The 16,239-nt window shown below is 38.2% G+C and overlaps 1 protein-coding gene and 1 long non-coding RNA gene across 2 annotated transcripts in view; one reads left to right on the top strand and one right to left on the bottom strand.

The window, feature by feature from the left end:
- The window catches only part of LOC119477972, a 33,624-nt gene that overhangs the window by 5,156 nt on the left and 12,229 nt on the right, over positions 1-16,239 (top strand). The window lies entirely within an intron of this gene.
- On the bottom strand, positions 10,095-14,285 carry LOC119477971 (ADP-ribosylation factor-like protein 3). Its single transcript, XM_037752292.1, has 6 exons — positions 14,160-14,285; positions 12,809-12,952; positions 12,507-12,623; positions 11,996-12,046; positions 11,613-11,798; positions 10,095-10,471 (listed from the first exon to the last, which is right to left on the bottom strand). Exons 1-6 carry the CDS (start codon positions 14,160-14,162, stop codon positions 10,424-10,426), a joined length of 549 nt encoding a protein of 182 aa, XP_037608220.1. The 5' UTR covers positions 14,163-14,285; the 3' UTR covers positions 10,095-10,423.

Raw genomic sequence — 16,239 nt, 5'->3', positions numbered from 1 at the left:
TAATTATGACACAATAAATCATAGTTTTATTTGTTTTTAATCAGACATTTTAAATCTCCCACACTTAGTTAGCAATAGTGATTAAAGATATAAAGAAAATGTGTGAGAATAACTCAGTTACTTAATGCTATATCATTATAGCAATACAATTTACTCCTTATACTGAAGAAGCTCTCCATATTATCAAGCGTTCAGTTTGCAGTAAGTTTGTAAAATGAATTCAGTTACCCTTTGATTGGTTGAACTCTACACACAAATATTATCATTACAAAAATAAACTCAAACTCCATCATCTTGTCTGTTATGTTAAATTATGGCCTTGAAAATCCATGAACCACTCAGTGCTTCTGTTTTTATGTGACAGGACAACTATTGGCCCTGTTTTCTACAAATCTATATTTGGACTGTGTTAAAATACTCCCAATGATACTTAAAGCAGCATGGACCATGGAGCAAATATGAGCATGGAGCAAATATGATTAAAAAAAAGTTATTTCTATAAAACGGTCACTATATCCTGACAGTAGTGCATGACACAGGTAATCTGAAAAAGGTCATGTGCCTCTGTGTCCTCCGGTACTCCTAACGGCATCTACGAGATTTCACAGACCGGAGGAAAACAAACAGTCAGAGCCGAGCTGGAGCCTTGCCATCTCTGAGCAGCTGTCAATCACTCTCAAACTCCGATCAAACGGTCAACCTAGGCAGCGCTGATCAAATATGAATCAATATTCTCTTACTGTAATGCCTATTTCTCTCCTCAAATGTTTTCAGAATCATCTTGTAGTGTACTGTTTAGCTGTAAAATTAGAAAGTTTGTGACCCGGCAGCCATGTTGAGAACAGTTGAGGAAATACCAAGCACCGCCCACCAGCCAGAGCACAACCAATAGGAACATTCTCTCTTTCTGAAATGACCTGTGATTGGTCAAAGTCTCCCGTCACGGGCTAGATTTTATAAAGCCTGAAAACAGCACCACGAGGAGGTGCAGAAGTCTCTCAGAACACTTGAATTACAATATGCTGAAAGGTTAATATAGAATTTTTGCCCAATGATGCCAAAAACGTTCTGCTTGAAGCTTTAACTGTCAGAGATGTCAGTTATTATACAACTCTGCGGGATCTTCACAACAGGCTGTTTGGTTACTAACGCTTATTAAACAGAAGAGTGAACACAGAATCAAACAAACCTATTGCCAAGAATTTCTTAAAGCAGGCAAATCAGTCATTTTAAGCAGTCATAGATATCAGGGGAACAAAAACAAACAGGTGTATTTCAGTCACATCACTTCCTGACGCGTGAATTAAGGAATATATTTCCCTAGTAACCATAAAAAATCATCTTTATCCTTTTCTCTTGCAACTCAATCCTCCCACTCAGCTCTAATCCCACTCAGGTAGTCATCTCGCTCAGGTAATAACCGTTAGCATAAGCACTAAAATCACATCATCATAATCATCATCATTATCATCACCGTCCCCGGTCCCAGCACACTTACAATCATAGTTAGAGCCAGTGATAACACAATTGCATCCATATATTCACACAGTATTCAGGCAATTATTTGGACTGCCATCGTGCACAGCGGATCATTAAATGGAAGAGGTGTTCTTCCCACTCGTTTGCTCTCTTCCCTCCAGGTTTTTAAAACTGTACGATGTCTATACCCAATGTGTGTTTTCATCCCGCTCATTTTTTTCCCAACCATATCTTATTTCTATTCTTTTTTATCGCACCCCCCACCTCCACACACACTCTCTCGTCTCTCCCCTTCGCAGTGATTGATGGAGTTAGGCAACAGAGCACAGAGCAACGTGTGGCCAACAGTCCAAGACAGCCTGCATCTGAGAGGGAAAGAGAGAGGTTGGTGGTGGTGGTGGTGAGGAGGAGGAGGAGGAGGGTGGGGATTAAACGAAGAGAGAGGTAAAAGGGAGGGAAGGAAAGAGGAAGGGAATGGGGAGTGAGAGAGAGAAGGGGAGGGAGAGTATGAGAGAGAGAGGGGAGCTCAGCTGAAAGCCACAGACTTAATTCTATGCATCATTAAGCAGTCTCACTCAATGCAACATCCCCTATACATCATCCACGCTCAGTAAACACAACGGTGACATTACATTAGCAACTGCAAATGAATTTTCTTTTTAGAAGGAAATTGAGAATACTCTCTTTCTCTCCCTCTCTTTTACCCTCTCTGGCGCTCGCAAAGCTTCAGCGTCGGCCATAAAAAGCAGGGAGATATAAACAAAATAAAAACAAACAATATTTCCCCTTTTCTCTACCGCCACCGCCACCGCCTCTCCGATGGCACAAACACACTCACTTTGTCAGACACAAGAGTGCAGAGATTTGTGCACAAACACACACCACTGTTCTGCTGTAATTTATTTATAATATGAAAGCAACATCATGAACGTTTTATTCACACTGTTGCAGGAAATATAGATTACTTTTATTTAAAGATAAGGTAACACTGAAGTTGTTTGTGTTGTGTAGGCTACTGTAATATCTCTCAGTTTGTTCTCAGTTTGTTTAAACGGCATCTAGTCCTGGAGGTGGTCGCACCAGCTGTTCATAAATTAGCCTAGTAATAATGTTCTAAGTGGATATTTACATTTACTTTATATCAGTAAATTTAAATAGGGTTGCACCAGATTAGTTGTTATTGTCAGGTACCGTGAAACTGAACCAACGGACAAAACTAACGTTAGCTTGCTACCCATTTAGACTGACGACTGAAAGAGGTAGCCTGATATGGTCGACATAACTGATCTGACACTTCATCAAAATGCTGGTTAATAATGATGTAAACTTACAAATACCTCAAAGTAGAAAATGTTTTGCCAGCATTGGCCTAAACGTTGGTTAGGGTAACGTTAGCTTACTTGGATATTTCCCTATCACTACCTCGAAGTAGAAAATGTTATGCCAACGTTAGCTTAAATGACGTTAGCTTAAATTACCAAATAATATAGGTCAGGTCAGTGTTAGTTTAATCAGACACTTCTTTCACTTTAAACTAAGCAAAGAGTATAGAAGCAGAGAGCCGAAATTCTGGTGCTTTTTTGACAATAGCCGCTAGATGGCGCTGCGGTAGCGCTGCCGCCATTTTGGACTGAAAACGGCAATTGCCATGGATGTATAAAGAGACATCTTAGGTAAATAAACTTCCCAGTACGAACACTTAAATAGCCCGTTAAATCATTATGTCCTAAAAGTTGTCAAATTTAGTAATAGCCGAATCCAGAGTTATTTTCCTCGGCATAATGAACGTGCATCAGACCCACAGGACTACACCGCCATGCACAATTAAATGACATATCCGGTTCTTCATGCTAGCTGTAATAATGGATATATTGGCTGTAATTCGTCACTTTTAATATCTTGTAATACACCCATGGGCTGTATGCTGTAAGCCTGTACCGTGGTGGATGTATTAACGTCTCTGTTCCGCAAAACAACCAGCTATCGGCCAGTAGCTAGTAGCGCTAGTAGCATGACATAAAGAGAATTTAATGTCATTGTAGGCTATTTACTAACACGCAGGGCAAAATTACAGGACACAACCTCTTTTACATCCATGGTCTGTGGTCTTTTGTTCATTGATTTTGGAGGTGAAAAAGACTGAGATTGATCTCAAAATCTGTGTGCTGGATTTTTCTAACTTCCATTTATGTCCATCGCTCTTTTTATGCTCCTCTGGGAAACTGCCGGGAAAAATAGTTTCATAAATAAATAAGTAAATAGTTATAATAGTAGTCATATTTATAATATTTTTTATTGTTCAACATAGGCCATTTCAGTAAAAACATTAAATATATGACAATAGAATAGAAATAATTTAGTTTTATTTTTGTTACGGCACTTTGTAGGCGGACGTTTAACTGGCGTCATTATGGTAGTTGACTGGATTACAGTCCAAAATGGCGGAGGCGGAGGTCTGCTGCTGGGCGCTGGCATTGCAATGGAACGTATAATTGACTTTCACTTCTTAGCAATATACGCTCTTTGTTTAAATGACCAACACAGGTCACAGGTCAGTGTTAGCTTAATCGGACATTTCTCTTTCACTCTTAACTAACTACAGACTTTACTTGATCAAAATGCTGTTTAATAAGAATGTAAACTTACAAATACCTCAAATTAGAATTTTTTTTTGCCTGCATGCTTAGCCTTAACGTTGGTTAGGTTAACGTTTAGCTGAATTGGATATTTCCCTATAATTCTAAACTACATGAAAAACTGCACATATATTTGTGTGCATATAAACAAAACAGATTCAGACCTACATTTACAAAAGATTGTCTGATAGGTTTGTTTGAAACAAGGTAGTAATTAAGTATTTAAGAACGCACAGACTTATTAATGGATTCATGAGTAGATGGTGCCGCCCAATCCTGCGCTCTCACAGCATGCAGACACACACAATTCACACACACATCTAAGAACATAAATTATCAAGCAAGTCAAATGAATAATTATGTTTTTATTGCACAAATTATGCCCTGTCCCCTAAACTAGCCAGTCTCTGAGGCCTGGGAAATCTATTAAGGCTGAGCTATAGATCATCCCATCCACTGTGGCGTGTATATAGATCGGTCGGCTCATTTGAGGAATATTGAATCGGTTACAGTAAAGTAAGCCCCTGGATTGAGTCAAATGTAAAAATCCATGCATGTGTGAGGAGCTGTCAGTGGCGTGCTGTAATGACGGATGGCGCTGGGTCTCTGTTTCAGCAAGAGGTGATAAAAAGTGGTATTATGAGCGCTGGGGAGGGACAAGGGAGTGTGGGGGAGCAAAGACAGAGAAAAGAGAATTGGACCAGATCCGTCAAATGATAAGAGCAATCAGTCAATCCGGGAACGTTTCGGACGATGGAAAGTGTTATTTCCTCCCAGTGCAGTTCGGAGTCAAGGGTCGGTGAGGGGTCAAGAGTATGACCTCTGACCTCGTGCTAGTGAAGAGTGAGACACCAGTCCGTCGGCTATTGATTCATGGTCTTCACAGTTCACCCATGTTATTATCTATTGGACATGATTGGTTTCCAATTGCAGTGATTTGTAGTGAAAGTACTTTAACACAAAGGGAGTGACAAAGAGTTGATTAGCAATTAAAAATCGTTTTTCTATAAAAGATATTGCCTTAAATTGGAAATCTTCATCCACTGTACATACATGCACTTAATATTTGGTTTATATTATTCATACTGTTTTGTTTTTACAAAAGGAGAACGAAAGGAGAAAGAAAACTCTTTCTTTAAAGAGTGGAAAATTGCATTGTGGCAGCAGAAACATGGTAAAGAACCAACCATTCAAACACAATATTTTCAGTTGGTTATGTTATTTATTGGGATTTTAGTGCTTAATAAGACACAAATATATTGCCATTTTTGGTTAAATACTTCACATAAAATCCACTAATTTGCTCTGAACATCATGAATATTACACTGTAAGCTGTTTAAAATGGATCAATAGTACAAAATGAAGATTTTTCACCTCAATAATGCAGGGATGTCCATGCAAAATGTCCCAGTTAAAGATCTATCTGTGAGCAGCTGTTCAGGCAAATTCACAAGTTTGTTCCAAAGTCAAAACGTTTTTGCTCTACCTGCTGAATAAGCTGAATATCCTCCTGAAAAGTCAATCAGAAAGTTTCTGGTAACATCCTACAGTATTACCACACAACCTTGCTTCACCCTGATCTCCCCTTCTGCTTTCTGTCTCATCAAACAGAGCCATGGACAGACCCCCTACCAGGCAAACCCCCACGCGCTCTGAGACTGACCCGCTCCGAGGTGTGAACCTCTGTCCCCCAGCTGATAGAGCCTCCCGATCATTTTTATAGTCCCCATCCCTCGCTGTTTATGACTCTGCAGTTTGATTATAGCAAAGGGGGCTCGGAGAGGTAAGAGCCCCAGAGAGGCACACACACACATCAAAGGAGCTATGAGAGGAATGTGGACATTTGTTGTTTGTTTTATCATCCAGTACCAGCACTTATCTGCTTAATCATAAAGGATTGGCCTGGGAATGAGGCAGGAGGGACACTGCGCTGGCCAAACAAACTATCCCCAACACTGTAATTGTTACTGGAGGGATGTGCCAGATTCATATTGGTTGGAGCAGCTTACAAGGTACATGGGAGTTTTATTTGAAGAGAGAGCAGAAAAACACTTTAACATTACAAGTCCAGGCAGGGGATAAAGATGCATCTGAGTTATTCAGCTGCAGCTATAATCCACTATTTATGCTCCAGTTTAGACAATACGTTCACTTTTTTACTGGGTGGAACAAATAATCAGTAACTTATGTTCTCTTGCAAACATTATCAATATCCTGTCATCAAGTATTATGGTTTCCATGATTAGGGCAGTAACTAATTATTTTCATTATTGATTAATTTGACAATTATCTTCCTGATTAATGGATCATTTTGTGGTCTATTGAAGTAAAAAAAAAAATAGTGTAAAAACATCCCTCACAATTTCCCAGAGCCTCAGGTGATGATGATGTCTTCACGTTGGTTATATGGTCAAACTAATAGTCCAGAACCCAAAGATTTTAAATTTACAATGAAGTGAATGAAAGAAAAGCAGTAAATCCTCATATTTGAGAAGCCGGAACCAGACATTTCCTCTTTATTACAGACATTTTATTTCTAGAACTGTTTTGCTTTCTGGCCCTTTTTTTATTTAGTGTTTTTACTAGGGCTGTCAATCGATTAAAATATTTAATCACGATTAATCGCGTGATTGTCCATAGTTAATCGTGATTTATCGCAAATTAATCACACATTTTTTTATCAGTTCAAAATTTACCTTAAAGGGAGATTTGTCAAGAATTTAATACTCTTATCAACATGGGAGTGGGTAAATATGTTTTCTTTATGCAAATGTATTGGAAATCAATTAACAACACAAAACAATGACAAATATTGTCCAGAAACCCTCACAGGTACTGCATTTAGCATACAAATATGCTTCAATCATAACAAGGCAAACTGCAGCCCAACAGGCAACAACAGCTGTCAGTGTGTCAGTGTGCTGACTTGACTACGACTTGCCCCAAACTGCATGTGATTATCATAAAGTGGGCATGTCTGTAAAGGGGAGACTCGTGGGTACCCATAGAACCCATTTTCATTCACATATCTTGAGGTCAGAGGTCAAGGGACCCCTTTGAAAATGGCCATGACAGTTTTTCCTCGCCAAAATTTAGCATAAGTTTGGAGCGACATGGTTGGTACCAATGGATTCCTTAGGTTTTTTAGTTTCATATGATGCACGTATCTTCACTCTAGATTTAAAACTGAGTCCGCTACAACCTAAAAATCGCAAGTCGTGTTAATGTGTTAAAGAAATTAGTGGCGTTAAAACAAATTTGCATTAACACGTTATTATCCCGATAACTTTGACAGCCCTAGTTTTTACATTTTAATCATGGTACAAACTTGCATGCTCCTGTTAAAAGTGCTGAGACCTGACACTCTCAACGCAATGTTAATGACAGATTGATTCCTGTTTTTGAAGCATTTCATGTTTTCCTCCTCAGTTATACAGATATATTAGTGTATTGTAGATGTCTGCCTTGCAATATATCGTATTGCACAATCACCTGTGCTGCATTACAATTGTAATCAAGAGCTACGCAAATCACATACTTTTTCTTTTTACTATTAGTAGTACTGCAGCTGCCCTTACAAAGAACTACGTACTGTTGCGTGCAGTATGCATACAATAAGGACATACTACTTCGTTATAACATTGCGCCTCGAACTTTGACCCTCTTGCTCATATATCCCAGAGGATTGTAAGTCAGAATAGCCAGAAAAGCATGCTGGCTTGCATACCAAAGAACATATATTGCCAAGAAGTGAAAGTCAATTGTTCAGTTCCATTGCAACATCAGCGCCCAGCAGCAAAGCTACGCTTTCGCCATTTTGGACAGAAGGCGACTACGCCAGTAAAACGTCTGCCTACAAAATGCCTTACAAAAGTAAAACAAAACTATTTCTATTCTATTGTCATATTCTACCGTAATGGCCTGTGTTGAACAATAAAATATTATAAATATAATAAACGTTTTCAGTCCAAAATGGTGTCAGTTGTCGAAAAACATTTCATCTCTTTGCTTCTATACTCTTTGTGCATGTACTGCAAAATGCGACCAGATGTAGTAGGACATCCTGGTATTTTTGACATACTATGTATTGGGACATACTTAATCTTTTTCTGGCAAACTAAGCAGTATGGTAGTATGGGTATTGGAACAGATGGTGTTATCTCCTCTGTTGAAAGCAGAGATGGACAAATCTGCTCTCTCAGTGTGGTCAACTACATGAGGGGCCACATAAAGTGTGTGTAAATGTTGATGCTTGGTCCCACTACCGGTCCCAAAATACCTAGTTCCTTATGGCGGTACCTGCACACAACTTAAAAGCACCTATGCATTTTTCTTCGGATGTGGTTGACTCTCAACACTGATGCATCCTGCACCGCTGCTGTAGCACCAAAGTGACTGAGCTGTAGTTACAGTGTGTGAGATACACAACACTTTAATTAAGTCACAGGATCTCGCCCCCCGCCCCCCTTTCTCTCTCTCTCTCTCTGGCCCTGAGAGTCAATCAGACTCTCTGCCCTTCGTTTCCCCTGTGTGGGAGACCGGTGTGCTGGCCTGAGTAGCTGGGAAAGTCCCATGATTTATGGCCCTTTGCAGGCCTGACTGCCCCTCACCTCACTGGTGATAGAGCCAGAGGTAACGAGGACTGGTTGCTCCAATCCACTCTTCTATTTGCTAAATCCAATTTGATTCATTTGGGATTTAAAGGCACTTCACAGCGTTTGCCATGTGATGCACTAATACTATTGGAAAGATTTATCAGAGTACTTCTACGTGTAATTGGGTATATTTCTTACAGGTTGGGTGATAATCACATGGATTAGATGTTAATGATTAAACACTCCAAAGGAAGAGAGAGGGGGCATTTTATTTTCAGTCTCACATGGTAGACTTTCATTTCCTTATTCATTACTTTTTTCCTCTCTCTTTTGGTGTATGCTCCATAGAGCCTTGTAACAGTGTAGGATGCCTTTACATGGGCAAATTGAAAGTAGCTTTAACTGAATAAGCATAGGCGCAAATATCTGTTGTGGCTTAATATTTACCTTGTGACTCTTTGTGTCCCACACTGCTGCGTCTACAATATTCAAGTGTACTACCACATGAGACCAAAGCTCATACCGAATCATTATGGAGTCCATTTTGAAGCTTTCCGCACTCGTTTCAGTCTCCATCGGAGGATCAAGCAAGTCTGACATATTAAAATCAACCAACCTTACATACTGTACGTAGAAGGGACGCACACGAACACACTCGCCAGCAGCAGCAGGGCAGTAACTCAAGGCCAAAGGAGGAGGTTTACTTTTATCATGGGCAAAGGCGCCAAATCATGTTGGTATGAAGGGGGCTATATAAATGCAAATTGTATTGGAGAGCTATTAGTCCTGGAAAAGGTTTGTATGTAAATGCCCTATAGGACCACAGCGGAGCACTCGGCCAGTTCAGATTAGTGGGGTTTGTGGCAAATGTGCTGCAAAAGACAAAATAGGGAAAATAGACAGAAAATGCAATTGCCTTGTGGTAAATCATGGTGAACAAGGTGAGCAGTTGAGTAATTGAATGACCAAGGTGTTTCTGTATGGTTTATTGTGAATGCGAGAGAGAGGTATTCTGCGTGTGTGTGTTTATGTTTTATGGTCATTTTGTTCAGATTTCTTCTGTACCTGAGCAGAACACAGTGTGGCCACAGCAGCCCTGCGAAAGTGTGAATGAGCAAGAAATTACTGCTGATTAATGGCTGCCTTGTTTATGGCCTTATAATATTTCAACTGTGTGGTTGGCAATAGAGCGTACTATATTGATTGGAGGAAAGATTGGTGATTATGAAATGAACAAATCAAATATGGCACATCATTAATGGAAAGTAGAGGATTTAATAATTGGGCATTAGGAGAGACCACACCAGCGCAAGGTCGCCCTCTAGCTTTAAGCAGAGACACTCACAGTCATACCACACCACATGAATCCACCACACAAAAAAATACTGAATAATACTGAATTTTATTCAGACAGTGAATGCCTACCTTGTATTAAAAGTACCACATTACAAAAATAATTGTGTGCGGTTGTATAATACAGCCTAATATATACAGTATATACATTTTAATATATGCATTGACAGGGTTAAGAAGTTAACATCACTGTATTGACAACTTCTACTTTGTTTTTATACTGCCAAGTGAGGACAGACTGGCAAAAGTGGCTCATAACAAAAATTATAACATGTTCTTGTCCTGGATATAAAATGACTGCATAGTTCATAAAGTGTAAAGTGCAACTGCAGTTCTCCGTGGATCTTTTGCTTCCTGAATTATTTCTTTCGAAACGATATATTCCTGCAAACCCAGTTCATGCCATCCTGGAAAGAAGAAGACAGATGTGTTTGTGTTGTTAAAATTAGTGAGATGAAATTGATGTGAGGTGCAGCTTAAAAGTGTGTTTACAAGCCAGAGATTAACCCATTTGTGTCCGTGACTGAAATTTGAAAAATTCCTTTGGAAATGTTCTCTGGGCCTCAAGCACAAATCTGAAGAAATTTTCAAAATCGGTCAAACGGTTTGGCTGAGAAGTGAGTTTTTCTTATCATACTATATTTAGTCTTTGTAGATTATATAAATGTACTATATTACTATAAAATAGTAGAAAATGCCCTAGAATAAGCAGTAAAAATGTGGGTACACACTTGCAAGGGACTCCTATCTATATATTCCATTTCTATTTTTCAAAAATCCTGACTTTGACCATTGATAAAAGTGGGATTTTTCATGTGAAAAAAAAAAAAAATCACTTTCCAGACTTTTGACCAATCAGAACAAATGTTGTAACATTTTCTCCTTATCATACTAAATATAGTCTTTGAGCGCAAATGGGTTAAAACTGATTTTCATGGCACTCAAATTAATAAAAGAAAATCCCAAAACAATATCTCTAAGACTGTTATCAATTTAATGATGTATAATATGTTGACTGGCAGTTGGGTTGTATTAATAACATTTTCTTACTGTGGCTGGTGATGACGCTCTCATAGGAGCCATTTATACGTATGGTGGAGACACACCAGCAAAGCCTCTTTGGTTGTTAGAAACATGCTTAACTTCAGACCTTTAATCCGAGCAATCTTATAAATAGTATGTATAGTTTGAGTAGGGAGAAGTCCTGTCCTCAGTTCAACACTGAACTGAACTGAACTGGTCTGCTTAATACAACAGAAATGAACTGCAGAGTTGCTGCTGGCTTGTCAGTTAACATGAACACATTGATCAGTTTAATGTGACATGTACAGAAACAATATTAACATTTGCTACATCCTAAATTTCTTCTGAAGTCAGTTATGTTTATTAGCCCACCATTTGCTGCTGCTTTTAAATTTAATCAAACTTACAAAGTGTACACAGTAAATATAAATCATATGTTCGCTTGGTCCTGTGAGTTATCAAATTGATTGCAAAGGCCACTCTGCAGCCCATCCTGCTGTGTATGCATGTGTGTATTGTATTTACCTGCAATCCCTCAGCAGTGGCTGCTGAGCAGGCCTGAACCTGCCACATGCGATCCCGGATAGTGTGCAGATGGAGACTCTCTGCCAGCTCAGACGCCGGGGTGGCTGTCATCAGGTCCTGCTTGTTGGCAAAGACCAGCAGAGGCACAGCGGCGAGCTTTTCCTCATCCAGCAACTCAGCCAGCTCCTGGAGAAACAGACAGTGACATATGTGTGCTGGCTGAGTCAGAAATTGAAATAATATTGACTTTTTGACTTTAATGGTACCCAACACTGTCAGAAAATATGGTTCAAATTGAGTTTGCATGCCTAAAATTAAAATATTTTCCTTAGTAATCACACTAAAAAATATTTTATTATTGCAAACTGTAATTTGTATCTTACCAGGCTTGTCTCCTCAAACCTTTTCCTGTCGGAGCTGTCAATCACATAGATCTGCAAACAACAACAACCAAAACGGTTCATAACATGTATGAAATACTTCATTATGAGGACAACTATCTGCAAATGTTAAATATAGAGGGCCGTAAATAAAGCATTTAATTGATTAATAACTAGTTGTACAATAAAAACACCCATTCATAAATTTGTTTACAAATTGATTTATTAATCTATAAATAAATGGACTAAATTACAAAGTAATTCATTAGGAATTACTTTGTAATTTAGTCCATTTATTCATAGATTAATAAATCAATTTGGGTTAGGTAAATACAGGTTTATTCAGGCAGACAGTATCAGGAAAATAATGTGTTTTTTGAACATTACAGCATGTAAACATATTCTAGAAGAAACAGAAAATATGAACATGAAAATTAGCATGATATGGGACCTTTAGATTTCTTTAATTATGGCTATTGTAACAAGCAATTTAAGTACATTAATGAGGACCTACCAGTACATCTGTGTTCTCAAAATAATTCCTCCAGTAGGGGCGGATGTTGCGCTGACCTCCAATGTCCCAAACATTCAACTTGAAGCCAGATGATTGAACGCACTTTATATTGAAACCCTGTTGGAAGATAACATGTTTAAAGCTTCATTTAACACAGGTGAATTAAAGCATGATTTGGAAATCTGCTTGACTGGAAAATGAAGAAACGAATGAGGAAATTTGACGGTCTGTGAAAAGATTCCATATTCACAGTGTGTGACTCAGTTACAGCTGGATGCATGTGAGTGTGTGCATATTTGTACTTGTGTGGGGGTGATGTGGCTGATATCTTCTGCTGCCAGCTGTTTCAGCAGAGTGGTCTTGCCAGCATTGTCCAATCCGAGCAACAGTAAGCACACCTCCTGATCTGGGGACTGCTTCAGCCTGCGGAGAATGGACAGAAGGCCCTGCAGAGTGCATGTCAGGTGATTCAATGGGACAGCAGGTTCAGAGATGGCGTTTTCTCATTATATTGTTACGTGGCCTGAACTGCATCAGGTCATCAGAGGCCAGCATGACGTCACAAGTTGGCAGAGGATCCCAATGCAGGGCATGCACGAGGTTTAACACTCACCTCACAGCAAGAAGCATCTAGAGCGTGAGGACTTAGCTGTTAGCCTGCTTGCAGTGGCCTACACATGTATCAGGCCAAAGGCTCCCATTGGTCAAGTAGATTAAGCATGTGCACAGTGAGTTGGTTGAGTCCAGGAGGTCATATGAGGAGGGATTTGGCTCAAGCCATTTACCTTTTTGTTAAGATGACAATGCTGTCACTGCACTCTGTGACCTGTAACATGTGCACTGAGCCAAATGTAGAAAGAACTGATTTTCAACAGATGTTCCCTCAATAAACCAATGGACACATGAAGTATTCATTTCAGCACCTTAAAACTCACTTGTTTTCTTTGGCTTTGTCTTAATTTTGTAATTTTATAATTTGTGGTTTGTGCAGTTTGTCTTCTTGTTTTCATATAGTGTCTTCTTTGTCTCCCAGTTATCTCTATTTTCCTTCTCCTGTAGAGCACTTTGTAACTACTGTTTTGAAAAGTGATATAAAAATAAAATGTGCTTGATTGCCCGCACTAAGAGGAAACCTGAATGTTTGAGAGTGAATGATCCAAAAATGAAAATAAAACATTGTTTAAATTAAAACTAGTACTTGCTATTTTCATTGACAACTCATATTATCGTCGCAGCCAGCTATGTCGACATTTTTTGACAGTGTCAACTAAACAGTGACACAAAACGAATGCAGTATTAGCCAGTGTTGGAAGAAGTACTCAGATCTTTTTACTTTTTGCGTAGGAGTAATACCACAGTGTAAAAATACTTTTACAAGTAAAAGATGTAAAAAATGTAGTGCGGTGGAAGTATAAAGTAGCATGAAATGGAAATACTCAAGTAAATTACAAGTACCTCAAATTTGTACATAAGTGCAGTACTTGAGTACATTTATTTATTCCACCACTGCTATTAGCTAGGTGCCCCATTCACTGACCTGTAACAGTTTTCAGTAAAACACATCATGAAACAACAACTATCATTCAATGAAAATATAATAAAATACTATATTTTCATGTACTAATTCCAAAGCTGTGAGTTGCAGTAACTCACCATGTTTTCTTCAGGTGTTGCTGTTGTGGCCCTTTGCTCAGCCTGAGTGGATTAACATCTCTCTGACCATGCTTCCTGGGAGAACAGCTGTCAAGTTCTGTTGCTAGGGGAACCGTGACGTCAGCGTAAACAACGTGACAGGCCCGGCATCTCTCGGGACGAGGCCGGAAAAAACGGAGGACCGTAGGAGAAGGAGGAGGAGAAGGAGGAGGAGGAGGAGAAGGAGGAGAAGAAGGAGGAGAAGGAGAAGAAGGAGAAGAAGGAGAAGAAGAAGAAGAAGAAGAAGAACAACAACAACAACAACATTACTGAACTTGACATTTTTTTATGGTATTTTTTTATTGAGATGTATCAAACATAAAGACAAAATTCAGCAGCATAAACAAAGAATTACTGTGCATACAAATACAATTTAACATTACAGAAAAACAATATTTAATAATTATATTAAAATATTTAATAACAGCTCCTCATCGTTATTGATATTCATGTAAATCTGTCCAAATTTAGTTGAAGGGTATACAATAAATGATCACGTGTATATTTTGAATCATGTGTAGCTATATTTTGCACCTTACTTATAATCTTTATTGTTTATATTCTGTTTTATTAATTTAAAAAGGGCCTACAAATATCTTTATTATGATTTATTCTCTTTTTTTCTTAAGATTTTGACTTTGCAGTTGTTTCGCTTCATTTTTGCTTAATTTTTATGCTATTTTTTTCCATATTGTATTTCGAAAGTTCAATACAGTAGTTAAACTTTAATTTGCATTGTGTGAAATCACATGTCATTTTATTTTTTATAATAATAATAATTATAGTTAGACAAATTTTATGAAAATTTAATTAGAGTATATATATGGCTCAATAAGGAAGCTGGTTTATAATTAATAATTGATTTATAGAGAAGGGGTGGGATTAAATAAGTTTATACTTCTTCTCACTCCTTTTCGAATATGTAAATCAAGGCATCAAGTGTTGACAATTTATTTTTCTTACACTTTTCATTGTATGTAAATACTACTTGTTTCTGACTGTCCACTAGTTGGTATGATCATTCTTTTTCTTTCTTTTTTTTTTTCTTTTTTTGTATTCTACATGTTCGAAATAAATTTTGAAATTAAATATTTTCCTGGTTAGAGTATAGATGTTTCACACACGCAGACACACAGCGCCCTCTAGAGCTCAATGGCCGCCCTTGTTTATATTTTGTTTTATACATTTAAAAAGGGCCAACAAATATCTTTATTATGATTTTTTTTATTGTCTTTATTTTTTTCCATATTGTATTTCGAAAGTTCAATACAGTACTTTTTTTCCTGGTTACGGTCAATTCAATTTCAATTCAATCAGTCAGGTGAACAATATTGCCAAAGCGTCAATTCAATAATAAATAAAACATTTTAAAAAGAACAAAATAAAAACAAAAACATATATATACATATATACAATTCATTAAGCAAATTACAATATATAGCTATTTAAAAAGAACAATAAAGAAGTAATTAATGTTTGTTGTGTTAATAAAACAAACAAACAAATAAAAAACAATTAATAACAATATATTGCAATATCAAAGGATAAATGTAAAAAAAAAAGTTACAGTCTAGATCAGGGCTGCCCAAAGCGGGGCCCGCGGGCCAAAGTTGGCCCACCATCAGGTTTGATTTGGCCCGCCAGATGTTTGCAAATTCTTTTTTTTTTTTATTAAAAGACCCAACCGACTTTACTGTCTTTTGGAGGCCGTACCAGGCTCGGGTTTATGGTTAGAAGATAGTGGCATCATATGAAACTAGAAAACCTAAGGACTCCATTATACCAATCATGTCATGTTAGCTTGTCAGGAAGGAGGCTAACAGTCTAAAGTTGGGCTACATTTTGGTGGAGAAAAACTAGCATGGCCATTTGTCATTGTGTCCCTTGACCTCTGACCTCCAGATATGTGAATGTAAATGGGTTCTATGGGTACCCACAAGTCTTCCCTTTACAGAGCACCTCTGGTTTCAGCTTCTTCCCAGCTACAATAAGACTGGTGGCAAAGGACGTTAAAGAGGGACACAAATACGCCACACCTCAC

The sequence above is a fragment of the Sebastes umbrosus genome, chromosome 19, assembly GCF_015220745.1.
Source record: "Sebastes umbrosus isolate fSebUmb1 chromosome 19, fSebUmb1.pri, whole genome shotgun sequence".
NCBI classification, from domain to species: Eukaryota; Metazoa; Chordata; class Actinopteri; order Perciformes; family Sebastidae; genus Sebastes; species Sebastes umbrosus.
This window is presented reverse-complemented; position numbering and strand designations above follow the sequence as displayed.

What these genes read in the sequence shown, in the direction of transcription:
- LOC119477971 (XM_037752292.1), bottom strand. An exon ending in TTGAGAACACAGATGTACTG is followed by an intron (nt 12,047 to 12,506) that starts GTAGGTCCTCAT and finishes TGTTGTTTGCAG; the next exon opens with ATCTATGTGATTGACAGCTC. An exon ending in CCACTGCTGAGGGATTGCAG is followed by an intron (nt 10,472 to 11,612) that starts GTAAATACAATA and finishes TCTTCTTTCCAG; the next exon opens with GATGGCATGAACTGGGTTTG.